Raw genomic sequence first — 19,894 nt, 5'->3', positions numbered from 1 at the left:
CAACACAATTTGGGTCCATGTTAAAAGAGATATGGTGCCGTGTGATGGAAAATAAAACAAAAATTAGAGTCAGATACATAAGGTTTCCAGTACTGGCTCCTTTGTGACTTTCCTCTCCAAGCTTCTTATTTTCATCTGTAAAATGAAGTGATAAAAATAGTATCTAATTTCAAGTTGTTATGAAGTCAGATATTAAAGAAGTGCCTGACACATGGTAAGAGCTCAGTAAATGCTAGCTATAGTTTCATCTTTTGTTCATTGGGTAATTATTGAGCATCTTTGATGGGCTGAGTTCTAGAAATTCAGAGCTATAAAACAGTTGACTTGAAAAAGTTCACTGTCCAATCTTACAAATATTTTATAGAAGAGTCTGTATCATTACAAAGACTTAGGATATATGTTTCATATGGTAATGGGAGTATTTTTCTCAGGCTGTTCCACAAAGCCCAGGTTTTCTCAACCTCTGCACAATTGACATTTAGGCTGGATAATTCTTTGTGGTGGAAGGCTATCTAAGCACACTGGCACAATGCTTCTGAAACTCTGGGATGTACAAAACAGATATGGGTCTTGGGCTCAGGCTCAGGTGGGTGAAATTTGTCATAACTATTCTTATAATAGAAAAACAATTTAGCTTAATTTCTGACTGTTCTTCATTTTTCTTTTTAAGATTTTATTTATTGATTAGAGAAAGAGAGAGAGAGAGTGCATGGAGCTGGGAGCAGAGGGAGAAGTAGACTCCTTGTTGAGCAGGGAGCCTAACATGGGGCTCAATCCCAGGACCCTGAGATCATGACCTGAGCCAAAGGCAGATGCTTAACTGACTGAGCCACCCAGGCACCATAGTCCCTCAACTTTTCTAGAAGCAAGAAAACCACTTCAGCCTAAACTGTGACCATCTCTATATTTCCAGGGTTGAGCACAGAGCCAACAAGTTAAGGATAGAGGGTGTTCTCTGGTCTGCATTCATGTGTGGGTCCCAAGGAGTTGCTGTTGAGTGCTTCACTGTCCCTGTGCACCTAGACCCTTCCAGGGTAAAGGCTCTCTGCTCTCTTCTGCTTGCTTGTCTGCAGACATCATGTCTGCCCATATACAGCCACTGCCTTGAGGTCTTGTTACTTCCTTGGCAGCCCAGACAGGAGGAATTCAGGAACCCTCTAAACTCTCCTTTTGGTGTCCCCCAAAAGTCATATGAGGAATTTCGCCCATCTTAGGGTGTGGAGTGTTGCAGCTGCAATCTCTTGTTTGCTTCTTTAGCATATTCTAGTAAACCTGTAAATTTTGTACCTTTTAATTTTTTGCTACCTTCTTTACCTGTTTCTTCCAAAGTTTAATTCTGAGGTCATAAACACATAATACTTGGGGTAACTGCAGCCCAGACAAGCTTTGTGTGGCTTGCACAGTATTTCTGTTTAAGCTCAAATCCGTATCCTTTAAAGGAGAAAAGTGCTCTCCAGTTGACCGCAGACCTCATCGTTTCTTGATTTTCCTGCATCCAATCCACTTCATCTGTTTACATTACCCGGCTGGTGATTCTAGGCAATTTATGTTTCCAACCCCTGGCCTCTATGAATGGAAAAACAAAACAGGCAATGAGCACAAAGCAAATCTCTATTTGAATGGAACGATATACAGAGGAAAAAAACCCACAGATTTATATCTGAAAGTACTGTCTTAGCCATATATGAAAAGAAAAAGCCAAGGTGCTACAGTTAAGGTTTAGACAGGATGTCCAGAGCCATGACACTCAGCCTCCCAAGTTTAAAAACTATATGTCTGCTGAGTGAATACAAACTTTAACAGCGACTTTGGATATTCTTCATCATATGGCAACCATTTCCTTTGTCATTCTGTCTCCCTCTCAGGCTCAACAATCAAACTGTGTAACTTGCTCTTCCGTATATCTGCCCTGCTCACGTTGTCCTGAGTGATTCAGTTCATTATGTTCCCTCCATCCCTGAATGTCTGTCCTACTATTTCTAGTCAGAAGCTTAATTATCCTTCGAGTAGGAGCTCAAACTTCATCATCTTATGCTTTTACAGAAGATTCTTATCACCCTTTCAGGTTTATCCTCCTCCATCAGCCCACTAACTATAGGAATTCCTCTGGAATTTTAGAATTTCTTTTTTCCCCCATCCCTGGACAATCTCCTCCATGGTCATAGCTTCAGTGATGATATTTATGCAGGTGGTCCACAATATGTATACTTCTAGCCTAGAAGTGACCACATATTTAATTGCCTTTTTTGACATCTCTTTTTTTAATATCTCAAAGGTATCTTGACATCAGTATGGCTTAGGGGCACCTGGGTGGCTCAGTGGTTGAGCATCTGCCTTTGGCTCAGGTCATGATCCTGGGGTTCTGAGATTGAGTCCCGCATTGGGCTCCCTGCAGGGAGCCTGCCTCTCGCTCTGCCTATGTCTTCGCCTCTCTCTCTGTGTCTCTCATGAATAAATAAATATATATTTTTTAAAAGTCAATATGACTTAACCAATGACCCTTCTCTACTAAACCTTTGTCCCCTTTTCAGTCTTGACTACCACGAACCAGCCATCTAGTTTGCCAGCAGAAACCTAGGAATCATCTAGGATATGCCCTTTCTCTTTAATTTCTTTCTTTTTTAAAGATTTTATTTATTTATTCATGAGAGACACAGAGAGAGAGAGAGAGAGAAGTAGGCTCCCTATGAAGAGCCTGATGTGGGACTCAATCCCAGGACCCCATGATTATGCCCTGAGCCAAAGGCAGATGCTCAACCACTGAGTCACCGAGGCATTCCTCTCTCTTTAATTTCATATGCAAACCATCACAAATGAGGCTTTTTTACAGGAGGGATATATCCTAATCAGGCCCACTCAAAATGATCTTTTTGACTTTTATGCTTTTTATTGTACATTATTGGCATTTTGGATTCCTACAGTGTTTTTGGAAAGTATCACTCATCAAATCTAGGGCAATGATGGTTTAGATTTCAGAACTGGTCAGGCTGAAAAGGGGAGTGCCTCAAACTGCAATGATTTCCCAGGATAAACATCACCATATGAAGAACTGTCCTAATGGCCACTCATTGCTCTAGGTTCCCACCACTCTCCATCACTATGAACCCAGCCACATCCGTATAGTTTTCCAGAGAAACAGAACCAACAGAATAGTTATATTTATACATTATATTTACAAATATAAATATATACGTATGTGTATATGTATTGGTTCATAAGATTACAGAGACTGAGAAGGCAAAGATCTGCAGTTGGCCAGTTGGGCATGTGGGAGAACTGATGACAAAATTATAGTCCAAGTTCAAGGGCCTGAGAACCAGGAGAGCCAATGGTGTAAGTTCCAGTGTAAGTTTGAGGCCAAAGGCAGAAGACTGATATCTCAGCTTGAAGACAGTCGAATAGAGACAGACAATTCTTTCTTACTCAGGCTTTTGTTCTACTCAGTCCTTCAGTGGATTAAACGAGGCCCACCCATGCTGGGGAGGACAATCTGCTCTACTCAGTCTACTGACTCAGTTAATGTCATCTAGAAACACCCCTGCAGACACACCCAGAAATAAAGCCTAACCAAATTCAAATCCCTGTGCCCCAGTCAAGTTGATGTAGAAAACTAACCATTGCAAAACTTAAACCCTGCCATTTTCCTTTGTACTTGTTATTTTATCAGCTTCAGTGCTCATCCTGCACTGAGTCTGGTCCCCTAAAGGAGCACGTGTCCCTTCTCTTAATTGAAACAAAGTCTGTCTGTTCCTGGAAGCAAATGTTGTATGCTGACTACTACTCTTTCTCCAATGGAGAGATGAAAGTCATTTAAAATGCAGCATTTCCTAAAAGTTAATTTTACAAAACACCAGTCTTTTAAATTTTTATCATTTTTATTTGGGGAGGGCAGAGGGAGAGAGAGAATCTCAACAGATTCCCCACTCAGTGCAGAGCCCAGCTTGGGGCTTGATCTCATGACCTTGAGATCATGACCTGAGCTGAAATCCAGAGTCCAATGCTTAACAGACTGAATCACCTAGAAGCCCTAAAAAACACCAGTCTTACGAGATACACGGGAGGAAAAATGTTAGAAAGAAAAGATTTCTTGACAATTAAGTGTTATTTCTCCACAGTAGTTTTCAACGCTGCATAATACATTGCCACAAACTTAGCAGCATAAAAGAAGGCCCACAACTTCCATGGCTCAGAAGTCCAGGCTTGGCTTAGCTGGGTTTTCTGCACAGATTTTCACACGAGCAATATCACAGCATTGGTTGAGCTGTGTTCTTTTCTGGAACTCAGGCCTCTTCCAAGCTCATGTGCTAACTGCCAGAATTCAGTTCCTTTTTGAGTTTGGATTCAGGTCCTCAGCAACTAGAGAGAGCCCTCTCTGTAGGTAATTACACATGCCTACTTGTTTTTCATGGTCAGCAGGATGATCCCAGTTTCTCTTTAAAAGGCTTTCGCCTGATTAAGTCAGGCCCACCCAGGAAAATAGCTTTTTAAATTAATTCTGAGTCAACTGATTTGGGATTCTTCATATTTGCCATATACCATAGTCTAATTATAGGAGTAATGTCCCATCAGTTTCACAAATCCCACACTTTCTCAAGGGGAGGAGGTTATGTAGGACCCAGGGGTTGTAATGTTGGGGGGCTATCTTAGAATTTTGCTTGTCACCATCCAGACTGAGTTTATGAATTAGCATATAATGGGCTTTGAAAAACTCCTGGAGTGAAGAACTCTGGCTAACTTTGTTGTTTCCCAAATTAATTTGGCCTATATGAAAACCTTATTTTCATGTAATACTTATCATCATTCTTAAAATTAGTTTTCTGGGCCATCCATGCTTTGCGATACACTGGAATGGAAAAATCCCTGGGCCATCAAGCTTGGCAGTGCAGGATTCCAGTCACCATCCTGCCTCTTCCCACTGGCATCAGCTTAGGCAACTTCCCTGACCTTGTAGAGCCTTGGTGAAAAATCTAGGGTTCATTAGAATCTGCTTCTCATGGCTGTTACACCAATACAATGAAAGTAAGTAATACCAGGGCATGTGTGGCACAGGTTAGAAACCGAACAAGGTAAAAATGGGTGATAAATTTCTCTCTCTCTTTTTTCATATGAAATTTTAAAAACAATTTCAAAAAGGATACTCTACTGATGTTAGAGCTGCATGAAGGTTTTGGATATCAGACATGAAGCTTCATAACCTCCTTAGGCTAAAAAAATCTAAAATTAAAATTTAAGAGGAAAAACAGTTCTTTATTCTATGCATGATAATTAATTTATGTTTTAAACAGTCCTCCATCAATACTATCAGACCACAGTAAAGCCAGAAATGAATCATGAGCATATGTAGGTAAATTCTGTGATCTTTTTAACTACCCAAACAACAAAAAACATGAAAAATTTGATGTTATCATTTAATAAGTTAAAATTGATTGAGATGTCTCAAAAATACGGGTTACCACTTCTTATATCCAACAACGTAACATAAAAAGTCTTCAGCCACTAATGTAAAGAATAAACTACTTAATGCCTTTGGAACAAGTGCCAAGTTTTAGAGACAAAATATTTGATGTTTAGACTAACCTGTAGGGCAGTGACTATATGATAAGTCTAAGTAGAATGGGTTATAAAGGTACAAAATGATAAAACTTGTGGGTAACATTAAAACATTGTAATAACTGTGTGACCTTCAATAAATTACTTACCCTTTCTAAGCCTCGGTTATGGCCTAAGAAATGGGTATAATAATAATACTGTGCCATAGGCATATTGTAAAGGTACCACAGATAAAAACTAAGTGTAGTGATGCTACTTCTTAAGTATAAAGTTAATTGTTGAACAAGTGTAAGCTCTCATTTGGTCTCAACTCCTGTTGTGCTGTGCATTGAAATCCTGTGCTACATGAAAAAAACGCTCCGTATCACTTGCCATCAGGGAAATACAAATCAAAACCACAATGAGGTACCACCTCACACCAGTCAGAATGGCTAAAATTAACAAGACAGGACACAACAAATGTTGGAGAGGATGTGGAGAAAGGGGAACCCTCTTGCACTGTTGGTGGGAACATGAACTGGTGCAGCCACTCTGGAAAACAGTGTGGAGGTTCCTCAAAGAGTTAAAAATAGAACTGCCCTATGGCCCAGCAATTGCACTGCTGGGGATTTATCCTGAAGATACTGAGTAGTGAAACGCCGGGACACCTGCACCCTGATGTTCATAGCAGCAATGTCCACAAGAGCCAAACTGTGGAAGGAGCCACGATGTCCTCCGACAGATGAACGGATAAGGAAGATGTGGTATGTGTGTGTGTGTGTGTGTGTGTGTGTGTGTGTATTCATATATAGGTATATATGTACATATATATATACATACATGTATACACACACACTGGAATATTACTCAGCCATTAGAAAGGACATATACCCACCATTTGCTTCAACGTGGATGGAACTGGAGAGAATTATGCTGAATGAAATAACTCAATCGGAGAAGGACAATCATCATATGGTTTCACTCATACGTGGAATATAAGAAATAATGAGAGGGATTATAAGGGAAAGGAAGGGAACTGAGTCAGAAAAATTAGAGAGGGACACAAACCATGAGAGACTCCTAACTCTGGGAAACGAACAAAAGGGAAGAAGGAAGGAGGATGGGGGGATGGGGTGACTGGGTGACAGGCACTGAGGTGGGCACTTGATGGGATGAGCACTGAGTGTTATACTGTATGTTAGCAAATTGAATTTAAATACAAAAAAAAGGGAAAAATTTGTGCTGAATTCTGAAAAATTAAAAAAAAACTATAGAGTGACGTTTATGCTAGACCTCTTTTTAAAAGGAAAAGAAAAACAGCATGCTTATATTATTCAATGTCGTTAGCCATTAACAGAGGAGAGACAAGTGCAGAGAATATATTACTCATAAAATTCTTTCTAAATGGAATCCTTTACAATATATCCCGTGAGGCATCTGCAGGTCTTTAGGGACACAGAACAATTTATTGAAACTTCTGCGCAAATTGAAACTCATATTTGGAGCAATGCATTAAGAATCTATAGATCATTTATTCCTGCTCTTCACTGAAGGAATTGCGGAGATCACTTTTATTATACAAATGCTACTTCAGTGATTAAAATTCCTTCTCTCTGGCATATGCATGAAAAATAAGAATAAGAATGAATAAGAAATAGAAGCTGCTCTGATAGATAAATTGCATATATACAAGAACAAGGAAAACAGTGTGTGTGTTATCATATTAAAAAAATAAAATATATTGGGAACTCCTTGAGTTTCCTTCCTCAATAATGAGAAGCACAGAATGAGAATGTTCACTTATAGTAATTTCATAAGCACACCAGTGAGGCCAAAATAAATGGTAGACAGAAACGTGAATAGGGTATCATTTTGATATTACTTCTGCAAACACAGCTAGGAGAGCTAATGCTCATTTTAAAATGCATGTCAAGGCTTCAAAAGAGGCACAACAAATAAAGAAAAAAATCTTTCTGATTTTACTAGTTTCTGCTGGGAGCTACAATATACTTAGTCCTTTCCTGGGTGCTATCAACCGTATAAGAAAAAGATGTTGGCATTTCCGAGAGCCACAAGGTAAGCTTGTATTATGGTGCACTCCACGACTCCAAGGGGGCTGGCCTGTGAGTTTTGATAGTGTATAAAACAGAGTTGGGAGTCACTCAGACCTGGGGAAGACCTGACTCAGCTATTTAATGCATGAAATTGAGTAAGGTTCTTGACTTTTCAAAGACTTGATTTCCTCATCAGTCAAAGGGGAATAAAAAACACCTACCTTTTTTTTACATTTTCAATGGGTATTGGATGGGTTAATATATATGAAGCCTTGAACCCAATATGCTGTGTACTTGTTACAGTGGTTGCTGTTACTAGTCTAGTTAATGTCTGCCTTTGTTTGGCTTTCCCCAATAGCAGCCTCTTAGACAAGGATTTTGGTGCAAGAAGTTTACTTGGGAAGTGATTCCAGGAAGCACAGATAAAGGTGTTGGAAGTAAAGAGAAGGGAAGGAAGACAATAATGGTGATTTATCAAGCAGGTGAGAAACTCTATGAGACAAAGTAGGATACCTTTAGAATTATCCCACCCAAGCACAAGGGAACTGGAGTATTTATCCATCAATAATCTGTTATTTGTTGAGGATTGCTTCTAGAGGAATTAACCTTTCTACACTTTTGGCTTATCCTGCATGCTGGCCAAGCCTGTTCTTAAAGGCAGACAAATGACCTCAGCCAGGGAGAATTGAAGGGGTTTCAGTAAGTAGCCTTCTGAATATAGGGGTGAGGACATAGGGGATGTGGGAAGAACTCTAACAAAATCTGCTGCATTCTTAATAACCCAGACTCTACTCATCTTCCCTCTGGCTCATTGTCTGCCGAGCTCTTCAATTCCCACTGCTTTATGAGGTTATTATAACATAGGTAAAATCTCTCAAACTGTATTCTTAGGCATCTCCTTGTCGAAAGACTTTAGGTCTGGCAAGTTAGAGTGTACACCCTCTGGGTTGAGTGAATTTAAAACTTGGAGTTGGGATATCCAGATTTTATAGAGTTGGTTTGGTGGATGCTTTCAAAGAGTTTACAACTGTACTGGGGGATTTGACATTCACAAGTCCAAAATGTAAATTTATAAATTTAAGGTGCTGGTTGTGGTGCAGTGGTGTTTTCTAAGAAGTGAGATGTGAGATTTTGTCATGGAGAAGTCTGCTGAAATTCCCATTGCTTTTGTCTAGTATTATTTCCCATTTTACTCTGAAATCTCAAGACACCTATATGGGGCATGCACTTAGTGCTGACTTCTTAAACCATCAGATGTTTAGCTCAATAATGAAATGGACAAATGACTTGGTATAGTAGAGTAAAAATGACCAATCATTGCCAATCTCTAGGGAGCATCCTACTGAATTACTTTATTTTATTAATTTTAAGAGGAAAGAGAGAAGAGAGTTATTTCCTAGTTATGGCATAAAGAAACATCAAAGCTAAAGGTAAGGCTCTTATGCAAGAGTATAAACTTGGAAAACTTCTGAAATATACATTTTACCAATTAAAGTGAATAACAATCAAGTGGTGTTCTATGTTCTCAGATGAATGGAAAGAGTGGAAAAAAGCATAGGCTTTGCAAAAGAACAAAAAGAACTCCCCAAAACCTGAGATCTAAGCTCCACTACTTAGGAGCTGATTTATCAGGTAACTTAGTTCATCTCTCTGAGCATAAATGCCTCTTTTGTAACATGGGCATTAAATCTAACTTACAGCACTGATGAAAGAATATAATGGATATATATATATGTGTATATATATACATATAAATGTAATGTATATGATATACAAAAGTGTTAGATTCCATCAATAGTTGAATAGATTAACAAATTGTATTTTTACAACAGAATGCTTCTCAGCAATAAAAGGAATGATGTACAAAACAACATGATTAATCTCAATTATGTTGGACCAAGAACAAACAGCACATACTGTAGGGTTCCATTTTTGTAAAACTCTAGAAAATACAAAATAATCTATCATGACAGAAGCACATGTGTGATTGCTTGAGGATGGGGAAATCAGGAGAGGTGGCATTGATGGACAAGAAAGGGAAGCTTCTGGGGCAATGGGGATGCTCATTATCTTGATGGTTGTGACGGTTTCATGGGTGTACACATATGTCAGATTTTATCAAACTTACACTTTAAATATGTGCCATTTATTGTATCTGATTATACCTTGATGAAGCTGTTAACAAAAATAGTGTTAGTGACATGCTCAGTGAATGTAATAATTCCTTCTCCAAATGTGTGTTTATATGACCTTGACTCAACTTGCTTGGGATTAAATTTGGTGAGTCCAAATGAGTTGAGGCTACACAGAATTGACATTCATTATTCTGCCTGCCTGTCACCTCTTTCTTATTTAGTTAATAGGATCATCCCTCTTTCAGTAAACTGTTGTTTCTTCACTCGAAAACATGGTTCTCCTTGGAGCTGCCAATCACAAAGATCAACACTTTGGCCACTCAGGGATGGGGATATACGGACAATACTAGTCAATGTTGTGTGCCCAGTCTCCAACTTCCCTGACCTATGCTACAAATTGCAAATACCTGCAACCTTCTTCAGAGGTTTGCCCTTGGGTTACTGGAGCTGTCTCACCTCTAGAGCACCAGAGCTAAAAATATCTAGATTATATTTCCTCAGGGCAACCTATGGTCAATGACTAGTGTACAGTGGCAAAACCCCAGCTCCCTTCTTTCAAGATGGGGACAAACTCTGATATGTGAATGCTCCAGAGCTCCCTGTGAGATCAGGGGTTGGCCAACACTTCGTCTGAAATTAGTTTTGATTGACTGTTTTCTTCTTTCTCCCATTCCCTTAACATTTCCCACTGGGAGAACTTCCTTAATCAAACCACTTGTACTTGAATCTAACCCAAAGCAGCATGGCGAGTCTCTTTGGCCCCAGAGATTTATTCAGGAATGGAACTGAGACCCCAATGGTCTGCCTCAGAATCTTGGCTATTTTTAGAATTTGAGCTGGGACATGAGGGCTCTCTTTCATCTAATCAAGAAAAGTTACGGATGTGATACTAGAACCCCAAGTACCTAAGTTCCTCACCATGTGAAAAAAAGGTGGGGGGGGGGGGTTGAAAGAAGCCAAGCTGAGAGAAACTCAGACCAGAGACCAAGAGAGAGACAGACTTCTCATGATGTTTGCATCCATGATACCAGTTAACTTTAAGAATGGGCACTCTTTGCTTCTGGGATTTTTTTAAAAGATTTTATTTATTTATTCATGAAAGGGAGAGAGAGAGAGAGAGAGAGAGAGAGAGAGAGAGAGAGAGGCAGAGACATGGGCAGAGGGAGAAGCAGGCTCCATGCAGGGAGCCCAATGTGGAACTTAATCCTGGGACTCCAGGAACATGCCCTAGGCCAAAGGCAGGCACTAAACCACTGAGCCACCCAGATGCCCCTTCTTCTGGGGTGTTTTCTGTCGGCCAGTAAATACCATGGGTTTGGCTTCAGTTTCTGCCTCTGACAACAAAAGGAGTCCTGACTAAAAACCCTGGTATACACTCAAACTAGGCCTTTCTGCCCTTGCCATTTGAAATTAGTGAGATGGACAAGTTACAAGGAATTGGATCAAACAAGTGAATTGCTTTTATCCAATTAGGCCACAGGAAATATCCCAGGTTGAACTCACAAAGTTTTGCCTTTCAGAAACGGAACTCAAATAGATTTCCCTGTTTTTTTTCCTGGTGTAGAAATATAATTTGTATTTTGAGTTATAATCAAATACTTTAATAATAAATCATACTTCCATGTCAGTTGTCTTTAGTAATTTGATCTGATTTTCCTTAGAATGGCAAACTCTCCCTTTGAATGGACTGAGGTTTTCCACATGCCAAGTAATTCTTTCTGAAACCAGCTGGGTGTGTCCTAGAATTCAATTTAATTCAATTCTGACACTAAACAGAGTGCAGACCCCATAGGTTAAGGGCTCAGTCCCACAACACTGACCCTGCTCCCCACCTCAGATGACAATCATAAATCCCAGGTTATCACCTGTACTTCTGACCAGCCAGCTATAAATCAGAGGTTCCCATAAACCCTTTCGTGGGTTTGATTATTTGCTAGAACAGCTCATAGAACTCAAGGAAATATTTACTTACTTTTATTGGTATATAATGCAGTAAAGGATGTGATAAAGAATCCAGACGAACAGCCAGATGGAGAGAATCATAGGGTGAGGTCCAGAAGGGTCCTGAGCAAAGGAGCTTCTGCCCCCATGGAGTTGGGGGTGTCTCCCTACAGCATGTGGTTATGTTCACCAACCTGGACACTCTTTGCACCTAGTTCTATATGGATTTCTATGGAGGGATTTATCATGTAGACTCAATCAATTGTTCACTCAATATCCAGCTGCTCTCCCCTTCACAAAAAATGGGAGATGGGCTGAAATCTCCAAGCTTCCAATCATGGTTTAATCTCTCTGGTGATCTGCCCTCATCCTGGGGCTATCCAAGAGCCTACCGAGAGTTGCCTCGTGGGAATAAAAGATTCTCCTATGGGTTCTTGTAGCTCTGTGTCAGAAATCAAAGGAGAGAATGATATATTTTTTCTATTGTTTCACCGACCCATTCACCATACCCTACCACAACCCATAGATCAGGAAGAGATGCTACAGGTGGAAATACCTGTCATTGAGCTAAAAGAAATTTTGGCTAAAATCATGCTAAATAGTTGCCATTATTCAAAAAATCATCAAGACATTATGCAATTCTTAATGATATCATTCACTTTTCCTGTCAAAGGCATGAAGAATTCACCTATCCATGGGGAGTAGAAACCATGTGAAATTATGGATTTGTCCCAGCACATCTTACTCCCTTTTGCCCTAAACCCTTCGAGAAATTTGGGCCACTGCTTGTGAAGCACTGTTTTCCCCCAATCCATGGATTATTTCCCCTTGAATAAAAGACATCAAACTCATTGCTAAGTTTTAGTTTTGTCATTTGACACTTAAAAACAGTCAGGTCTAAGGGAATCTGGTGACTCAGTTAAGTGTCTGACTCTTGATTTCAGTGCAGGTTTGTGATCTTGAGGTTGTTAGATCAAGCCCCAAGTTGGGCTCCTCATTGAGCAGAGAGTCTGCTCAAGATTCCCTTTCTCTCTCTCCCTCTGACCCCACCCCAAACCCCACTCTCTCCCTCACTCCCTGTCAAATAAAAAGAAATAAATCTTAAAAAACTGGAAACAATCAGGTCTCAATTTATTTATTTATTTTTAAAGATTTTATTTATTCATTCATGAGGCACAGAGAGAGAGGCAGAGACACAGGCAGAGGGAAAAGCAGGCTCCATGCAGGGAGCCCAATATGGGACTCGATTCCGGGACTCCAGGATCACGCCCTGGGCCGAAGGCAGGTGCTAAACCGCTGAGCCACCCAAGGATCCCTCAGGTCTCAATTTAAACCCTGGTTCTGACATTTACTAGCTTCATGTTTCATTTTTCTCAATAGCTCCATTATAAACACCATGGATGTGGCAATCACATTGGTCATAGTCACTGCTACATTTAAAGTGAGTAATAAGGGCAGCCGGGTGGCTCAGCCGTTTAGCACCACCTTCAGCCCAGGGCCGGATCCTGGAGACCCTGGGTCCAGTCCCACGTCAGGCTCCCTTCATGGAGCCTGCTTCTCCCTCTGCCTGTGTCTCTGCCTCTCTCTCTCCCTCTCTGTGTGTCTGTCATGAATAAATAAATAAAATCTTTAAAAAAATAGAGGAATAAGTAACAGTGATAATAATAATAGAAAACAATTTTGATTACTTTCCATCTGCCAGAGACTGAACCCAGTAAACAAACAAGCACTTACCTCACTGCTACAATGCACTGTTATTAAAGTGCTTTGTTCATTTTATGAATGAGCAAATTTAGGCTTAGAGCTCAAGTAACTTACCTGAGGTCACTCAGATAGGATGTGGTTGAATGGGGATTTGAATTTGAGCCATCAAATTTGCAAGCTAATCTGCAGAAAAAAAAAATGTTGCAATTAAGAAAGGTAGGAAGAGGGGGGAAAGTGAAGGGAAGAAAGAGAGAAACAGGATTAATAAAAGGAAACGTCACTAAAGTATAGTTGGGAGGCTGTCAAGGGACATGTCATGCCCACCACTCCTGGTCAATTGCAAATCAAATCAGAAGAGATGGACCTTGCTCAGGATACTACTTTAGGTACTACTTTCCTACCCATCAGGGGGAAGAAAGGTTTTCCTCTGCTCCTGGCAATAGCCCAGCCAATGAGAGATAGTCACAAGTCAGCCAATGAGAAGCCACTCTAATTCCAGCTCCCAGTGTACTCCAATGTTTTGTTTTGTTTTGTTGTAATCAGTCTCCTAGCTCCCTTCTCCTTTCCTCTATAAAACAACGTTCCTCTCTTTTGTCTGGGGGACTGACTTATGATTTTTGCTGTAGTTTTCTTGCCTTGTATCGCCACTCTCTGCTATTTCTGAATAAACCCATTTTGCTTGTAAACCAACTAGCAGTTTCGTTTTTAAAATTAAAGGATAAATGCAAAGAGAAAGGAGGGGGAGCAAAGGGGCAACCAGGAGGTAGTATGAGAGGAGGGAAGATTGTGGAAAAAAGTAAATGTAAGAGGTGTAAATGAAGAAAGACAGATAATGTCACAGGGTTGTGATGAAGTGTAATTGAGAAACATAAAGCAAGTTCAATGTGCCTGGTACTATCATATCATGGTATTGGTATATATCAGTAATCCTTGGGAATTAAATGTCAATATCAATGGAAGAATCTACTGTAAATAACGTAGTATAAAGCAAAGTAAATTTTTAAAAATGATATGGCCTGTTATTTTTTGAAATTATAGATTGAATGCACTCTCCTAACTCAGAGACACAGCACTGAAATCCTCCTTTGTCTGTTGAGTAAAGAGGACGGATATGTTCTAACGGAGGAAATGTCACAAGAATATTCTCCTATTGACCTGACACTTTCAACAATCTAATATTTCACCACATTTGCTTCATCTCCCCCTTTCTTTCTCTTCCTGCTTTTATGTTGTTGAAATAAAGCTTGGGCATCATGAAATGTCACTTCTAAATACTTCAATATGCATGCCTTTTATTTTTTTTTTATTTTTTATTTTTTTTAAATTTTTATTTATTTATGATAGTCACAGAGAGAGAGAGAGGCAGAGACACAGGCGGAGGGAGAAGCAGGCTCCATGCACCGGGAGCCCGACGTGGGATCCGATCCCGGGTCTCCAGGATCGCGCCCTGGGCCAAAGGCAGGCGCCAAACCGCTGCGCCACCCAGGGATCCCAATATGCATGCCTTTTAAATGATCACTCTGTCATAACCACATTCCCAGTCTAAGTTCCCTCCCGGAAGAAGCGCCTAAAACAAGGGCTTGCATGCAAATTGTTATTTTGGGAAGTGAGCCCAAGGAACAATGTGGAACTGAGAAGAGTGGAAGCAAGGAGGAGGCAAAGTCAATGCAAGGATGCACCTGTGGGCACTTGGGCTGGATTGTGAACCTCTGAGGAACTACAGGATTTCATTCAAATTGTGTATTAAGTGACTGAAATGGGGAGTCTTTGTCCACTGGTTCCCATGTCATGGTCTGGGATGCCCCATGGGGGGGGGGGTGGTGTTAACACTTTTACACTGCCAGGTTTGCAATGGAATGCTTCAGAAGCAGACAGAATAGGTGGAAAGTTTCCCACCGGGGTCCTGCAGGAGGCAACAGAGAAGCCCCAAACAGCCCAGAGCAGAAAGTGAGAGATCTGTGGTGCAGTCTAGGGAAGGTGCCATCAGGTTTCACCTGCAGGACCCTGGGCACCACAGCAACAGCTAGAGTGAACGTGGAGCTGGGGTGGGCGGGGTGGGGGGCAGGGGGCACAGCCAGGACCTAAGGAAAACATGCCTGACACAACTATAATGCCATTGCCACAGCTAATCAGATTCATTCGAATGCCTTGAGATCATCTACTACTCAGTCAAAAATCTGATCCTCCCAATTGACCCAAAGAGCTCTTTTTAGAGTTGCTTTGATCTCATTAGAATCCAAACAATCATCACAAATTGTGTCCTTAGTTAAGGTTATGTTCTTAAATCTCTTTTACTCTAGAACAATCCTCCTTCACCTTTTCAAATACGATTGATTTACACCCAAAAATCCCATAGCTGGTGTCCTAAGACTGTTCCACATTTTGGTTTTCCCTCATTAGAGAGTCAGATCATGTTATATCTCTATCCCCAGTATTCCTGTAAATGATCATAAATTCCACAGTGTTTATTAAACTCAAATAACTTTAATGGCAAGAAAACATTGTAGGCGATGCCATGTGCTTCAAAGTGCATTCCATCTGAAGACTCAAGCAGTAGAATCAATGGTGGGTCTCCAACAGATATGTCCACATCAAAATGTCAGAACTTGTGAATATTAGTTTGTATAAAGTGGCAAAAGATGTGGTGAATTTAAGGACCTGAGGAAGAACTTACCCTAGATTACCTGGGTCGACTCTAAATGCAAGCATACTTGCAAATATGTATATTTAGAGAGGCAGAGGGGGTTTGGGGACAGCCTCACAGAATCTAGTGAAGTTGGAGCAGAGATTGGAGTGATGTGGCCCGGGAACCTGAGGCCAGCATCCAGAAGCTGAAAGAGGCATGGAATGGATTGTCTCCTAGAGTCCCTAGAATGGAGTGCAGCTTTGCTGGGTTTCAGACTTCTAGCCTCAAGAATACTAAAATGCTAAGTCTTAGGGATGTAGGGATTTAACAGCCTGATCTCCTCATTGCCAAGTCTCACACAAACTCTCCTTTGAATAGTTCTGCTGGCTCATGAATGTGGCCTGCATTAATTATTATTTAAGGATAATAGAATGGTGATTTCTGGACTCCTCTCTCTTTTGCTCTTTATTAAGAGTTCTTTATAAAGATGGACTTCTCATTCTCATCTTGGGTTCTTTTCCTATTTGAAAATGGAACTCATGCAGGAAACACTAGAGGTAAATATTTCATCCCCTCTCCCCTCCTTTTTATTTTTATTTATTTTTATTTTTAAAGATTTATTTATTTTTATTCATGATAGACATAGAAAGAGAGAGACAGAGACACAGGCAGAGGGAGAAGCAGGCTCCATGCCAGGAGTCCGATGCGGGACCTGATCCTGGGACTCCAGGATCGTGTCCTGGGCCAAAGGCAGGCGCTGAACTGCTGAGCCACCCAGGGATCCTCCCCTCCTTTTTAAAATTTTTATTTATTTGACAGAGAAAGAGTGTGTGAGAGGGAGCAAAAGCAGGGGGGTTGCACAGAGGGAGGGCAAAGCAGACTCCCTGCTGTGCAGGGAGCAGGATTTGGGGCTTGATCCCAGGACCTTGAGCACATGTTCTAAGCTGAAGGCAAATGCTTAACGCACTGAACCACCCAGCACCCCACATTCCCCCTTTTTATTTTTAGTGATTTTATTTATTTACTTGATAGAGAGAGAGGCAGAGAGAGCTAGCGTAAAGTAAACAGAAGGGCAGAGGGAGAAGTGGCTCCCTGCCAAACAGGGGGTGGGATGGGGCCTGAGTGGAAGGCTGAGCCTCAACTGTCAGAGCTACCCAGGAGCCCCACATTCCTCCCTTTTAACTGCTTTACTCCCAAGTAAGCAATTGTCCATGACGGTACTTTTAAAACTGTTTTTATGACTTTATATTTTTAAGAACAGCTTTAGGTTCACAGCAGAATTCAGCAGAAGGTACAGAGATTTCCCTTCTCACTTTCCCTTCCCTGCAACTCAAATACCGAGCCTCCGTGCTGGTCAGTAGCCTCCCCCAGAGCGGTGGTATATTTGTTACAACGGACACATGAATACATTGTGTGTCGTAGTTGTACACGGACACATCCTTATCACTGAAAGCCTTTAGTTCATATTACGAATTCCCTCCAGGTGTCGTTATCTTCTATGGGTTTGGATGAACACGTGCTGACATGCATCCACCATCATCATATCATAAAGTGCACTTTCACTGCCCTAAAAGTCCTCTTTGCTTTGCCTATTCATGATAGGTAGCTTAGGTCCTCATTTGCGGGGCAGCTGGGTCGGCTCAGCGGTTGAGCACCCTGCCTTCCACTCATGGGTCCTGGGATCGAGTCCTGCATCAGGTTCCCTGCAGGGCGGGGGGGGGCTGCTTCTCCCTCTGCCTGTGTCTCTGCCCTTCCCTGTATGTCCCTCATGCATAAACAAATAAAATCTTAAAAGAAAAAAAAATCCTTATTTGCCTCATTGCTACTAGTTAACCTCTTTTACTAGACTCTGACCTCTCGGAGAGCAAAAAAAAAAAAAAAAAAACAACAACCAAAAAAACAAAAAGCAAAACAATCCCACCAACCCCTCAACCTCCTTCACTGTGTCATCAGTAGCGCCTGCCACAGGGAAGGCGCACCCCCGACGTGCTTTTTTACTAAATTCTCAACATCGGGGATCCCTGGGTGGCGCAGCGGTTTAGCGCCTGCCTTTGGCCCAGGGCGCGATCCTGGAGACCCGGGATCGAATCCCACGTCGGGCTCCCGGTGCATGGAGCCTGCTTCTCCCTCTGCCTGTGTCTCTGCCTCTCTCTCTCTCTCTGTGACTATCATAAGAAAAAAAAAAAAAAAAAAAAAAAAGTTAAAAAAAAAAATAAATTCTCAACATCCTGGAGAGATCCGCCCCCCCCTCCCCCGCGCAGGAAGGTAGAGGCAGGGAAGTCACGTACGCGGGTCTTTATCCTCGGATCACAAAGGGGGCGTGGCCGCGGGCGGGGGCGTGGCCGCGGGCGCTGGGGGGCGTGGCGTAGGGGCGCGGGGGCGGGGCCGCGGGGGCGCGGGGCTTCCTGTCTAAGATGGCGTCCCCCGTAGCGGCGCGAGCACGGACACTTCTGCGGGAGCTGGTGCTGCGGCCCCCGCTGCTGGCGGCCCGGTGGCAGGTGAGCGCGCCCCGCGGCAGGCGCCCCGCAGCCGTCCTCCCCGCCGCCTCTGCCTCCGCCTGCGTCCCGGCGGCGCGGGCGCTGCAGCACCTGGCTGCGCCCGGGCGCTCTGCCGACTGCCCCAGCGCCGCCCGGCCCCCCGCCGAGGCCGGTGCCCCGTGCCCCGGCTCTGCCCAGGGCGCTGGCACGGCAGCTGGCGGGGCGGGGCGCGGCGCGTCGAGAAGTCCTGGGGCCTCGGGCGCGTTGGAGCCTCGAGGGTCTAGCATCCGCGTGGCCGGCTCTGCCCGGGAGACGCCTCGCCCCCGGGGCGCGCGGGTTAGACCACGTGACGAGCAGGCCCGCCCCAGCCCGGCTGGGCTCAGTAGCTCGCCTCCCCCGGCAGCTCTCCCCAGGGTGGCCGCTTCCGTAGGTCGGACGGGCTGAGGGAGGAAAGTGGGAAACGCGCCGCCCTCTAGCAGGGAGCTGGGCTTCCCGTCTCAGAGGCGGCTGAGCAGAGCCTTGCACATCCCCTCCCCCCCACTTCCTCCCCGATTGCAGGCCTCGGCTGGATGGATGCTCAGTACCTGTTGGAACTTGCCTTCCGCTGGATTTCACCTTCTGCGGGATGGCAAGAGTATTCAGAAGGCTTTTGGGGAGTTTTGAGTTGGCGTTGACTCTTGGAGAAGTCACTCAATTGCCCAGTTTCTGGTTCTCCGTAAATAATCTCTTTCCCCTTTTATTTTTAAGATTTTTATTTATTTATTCATGATAGACCTAGAGAGAGGCAGAGACACAGGCAGAGGGAGGAGCAGGCTCCATGCAGGGAGCCCGACGCGGGACTCCATCCCGGGACTCCAGGATCACGCCTTGGGGCGAAGGCAGGCGCTATTCTGTATTTTTTTGTAGGAACTGGAGATTGATGCTAGTAACAGATTTTATTTTATTTTATTTTTTTTAAAGATTTTATTTATTCTTGAGAGACACACACACAGAGAGGTAGAGACACAGGCAGAGGGAGAAGCAGGCTTCATGCAGGGAGCCCCATCTGGGACTCCATCCCAGGACTCCAGGATCACGCCCTGGGCCAAAAGCAGGTGCTAAACCGCTGAGCCATCCAGGGATCCCTCTCTTTCCCCTGTTAAAGAAAGGGCATTGTGGGGCTCAGCCACACACAGCAGCGTCATTGTTCGTTTTTCCATTTTTGATTTATGAGAGGCAAATTATCACTCATGCAATTTATTCATTTGTTTTATTTATAAAATGTTATTTATTCATGAGAGACCCAGAGAGAGAGAGAGAGAGAGAGAGAGAGAGAGAGGCAGAGACACAGAAGGAGAAGCAGGCTCCATGCAGGGAGCCCAACATGGGACTCGATCCTGGGACACCAGAATGACGCCCTGGGCTGAAGGCAGGCACTATTCTGTAGTT

General features: G+C 42.8%; 1 protein-coding gene and 1 long non-coding RNA gene across 2 annotated transcripts in view; one reads left to right on the top strand and one right to left on the bottom strand.

Annotated features, from left to right (window-relative positions):
* Positions 1-731: 731 nt before the first annotated feature.
* Positions 732-18,410, bottom strand: LOC121496135. Its single transcript, XR_005989114.1, has 3 exons — positions 18,278-18,410; positions 13,478-13,546; positions 732-1,566 (listed from the first exon to the last, which is right to left on the bottom strand). It is a non-coding gene; the product is annotated as an uncharacterized LOC121496135 (long non-coding RNA).
* The window catches only part of SUCLG2 (succinate-CoA ligase GDP-forming subunit beta), a 258,901-nt gene continuing 257,356 nt past the window's right edge, over positions 18,350-19,894 (top strand). Inside the window, exon 1 of the mRNA XM_041764426.1 lies at positions 18,350-18,487. Coding sequence (XP_041620360.1) covers positions 18,404-18,487 — 84 coding nt within the window. The 5' untranslated portion in view covers positions 18,350-18,403. The remainder of the gene's footprint in view (positions 18,488-19,894) is intronic.

The sequence above is a fragment of the Vulpes lagopus genome, chromosome 7, assembly GCF_018345385.1.
Source record: "Vulpes lagopus strain Blue_001 chromosome 7, ASM1834538v1, whole genome shotgun sequence".
NCBI lineage: Eukaryota > Metazoa > Chordata > Mammalia > Carnivora > Canidae > Vulpes > Vulpes lagopus.
Note: the sequence above shows the minus strand (reverse complement) of the source record. Positions and strands in the feature narration are given on the sequence as shown.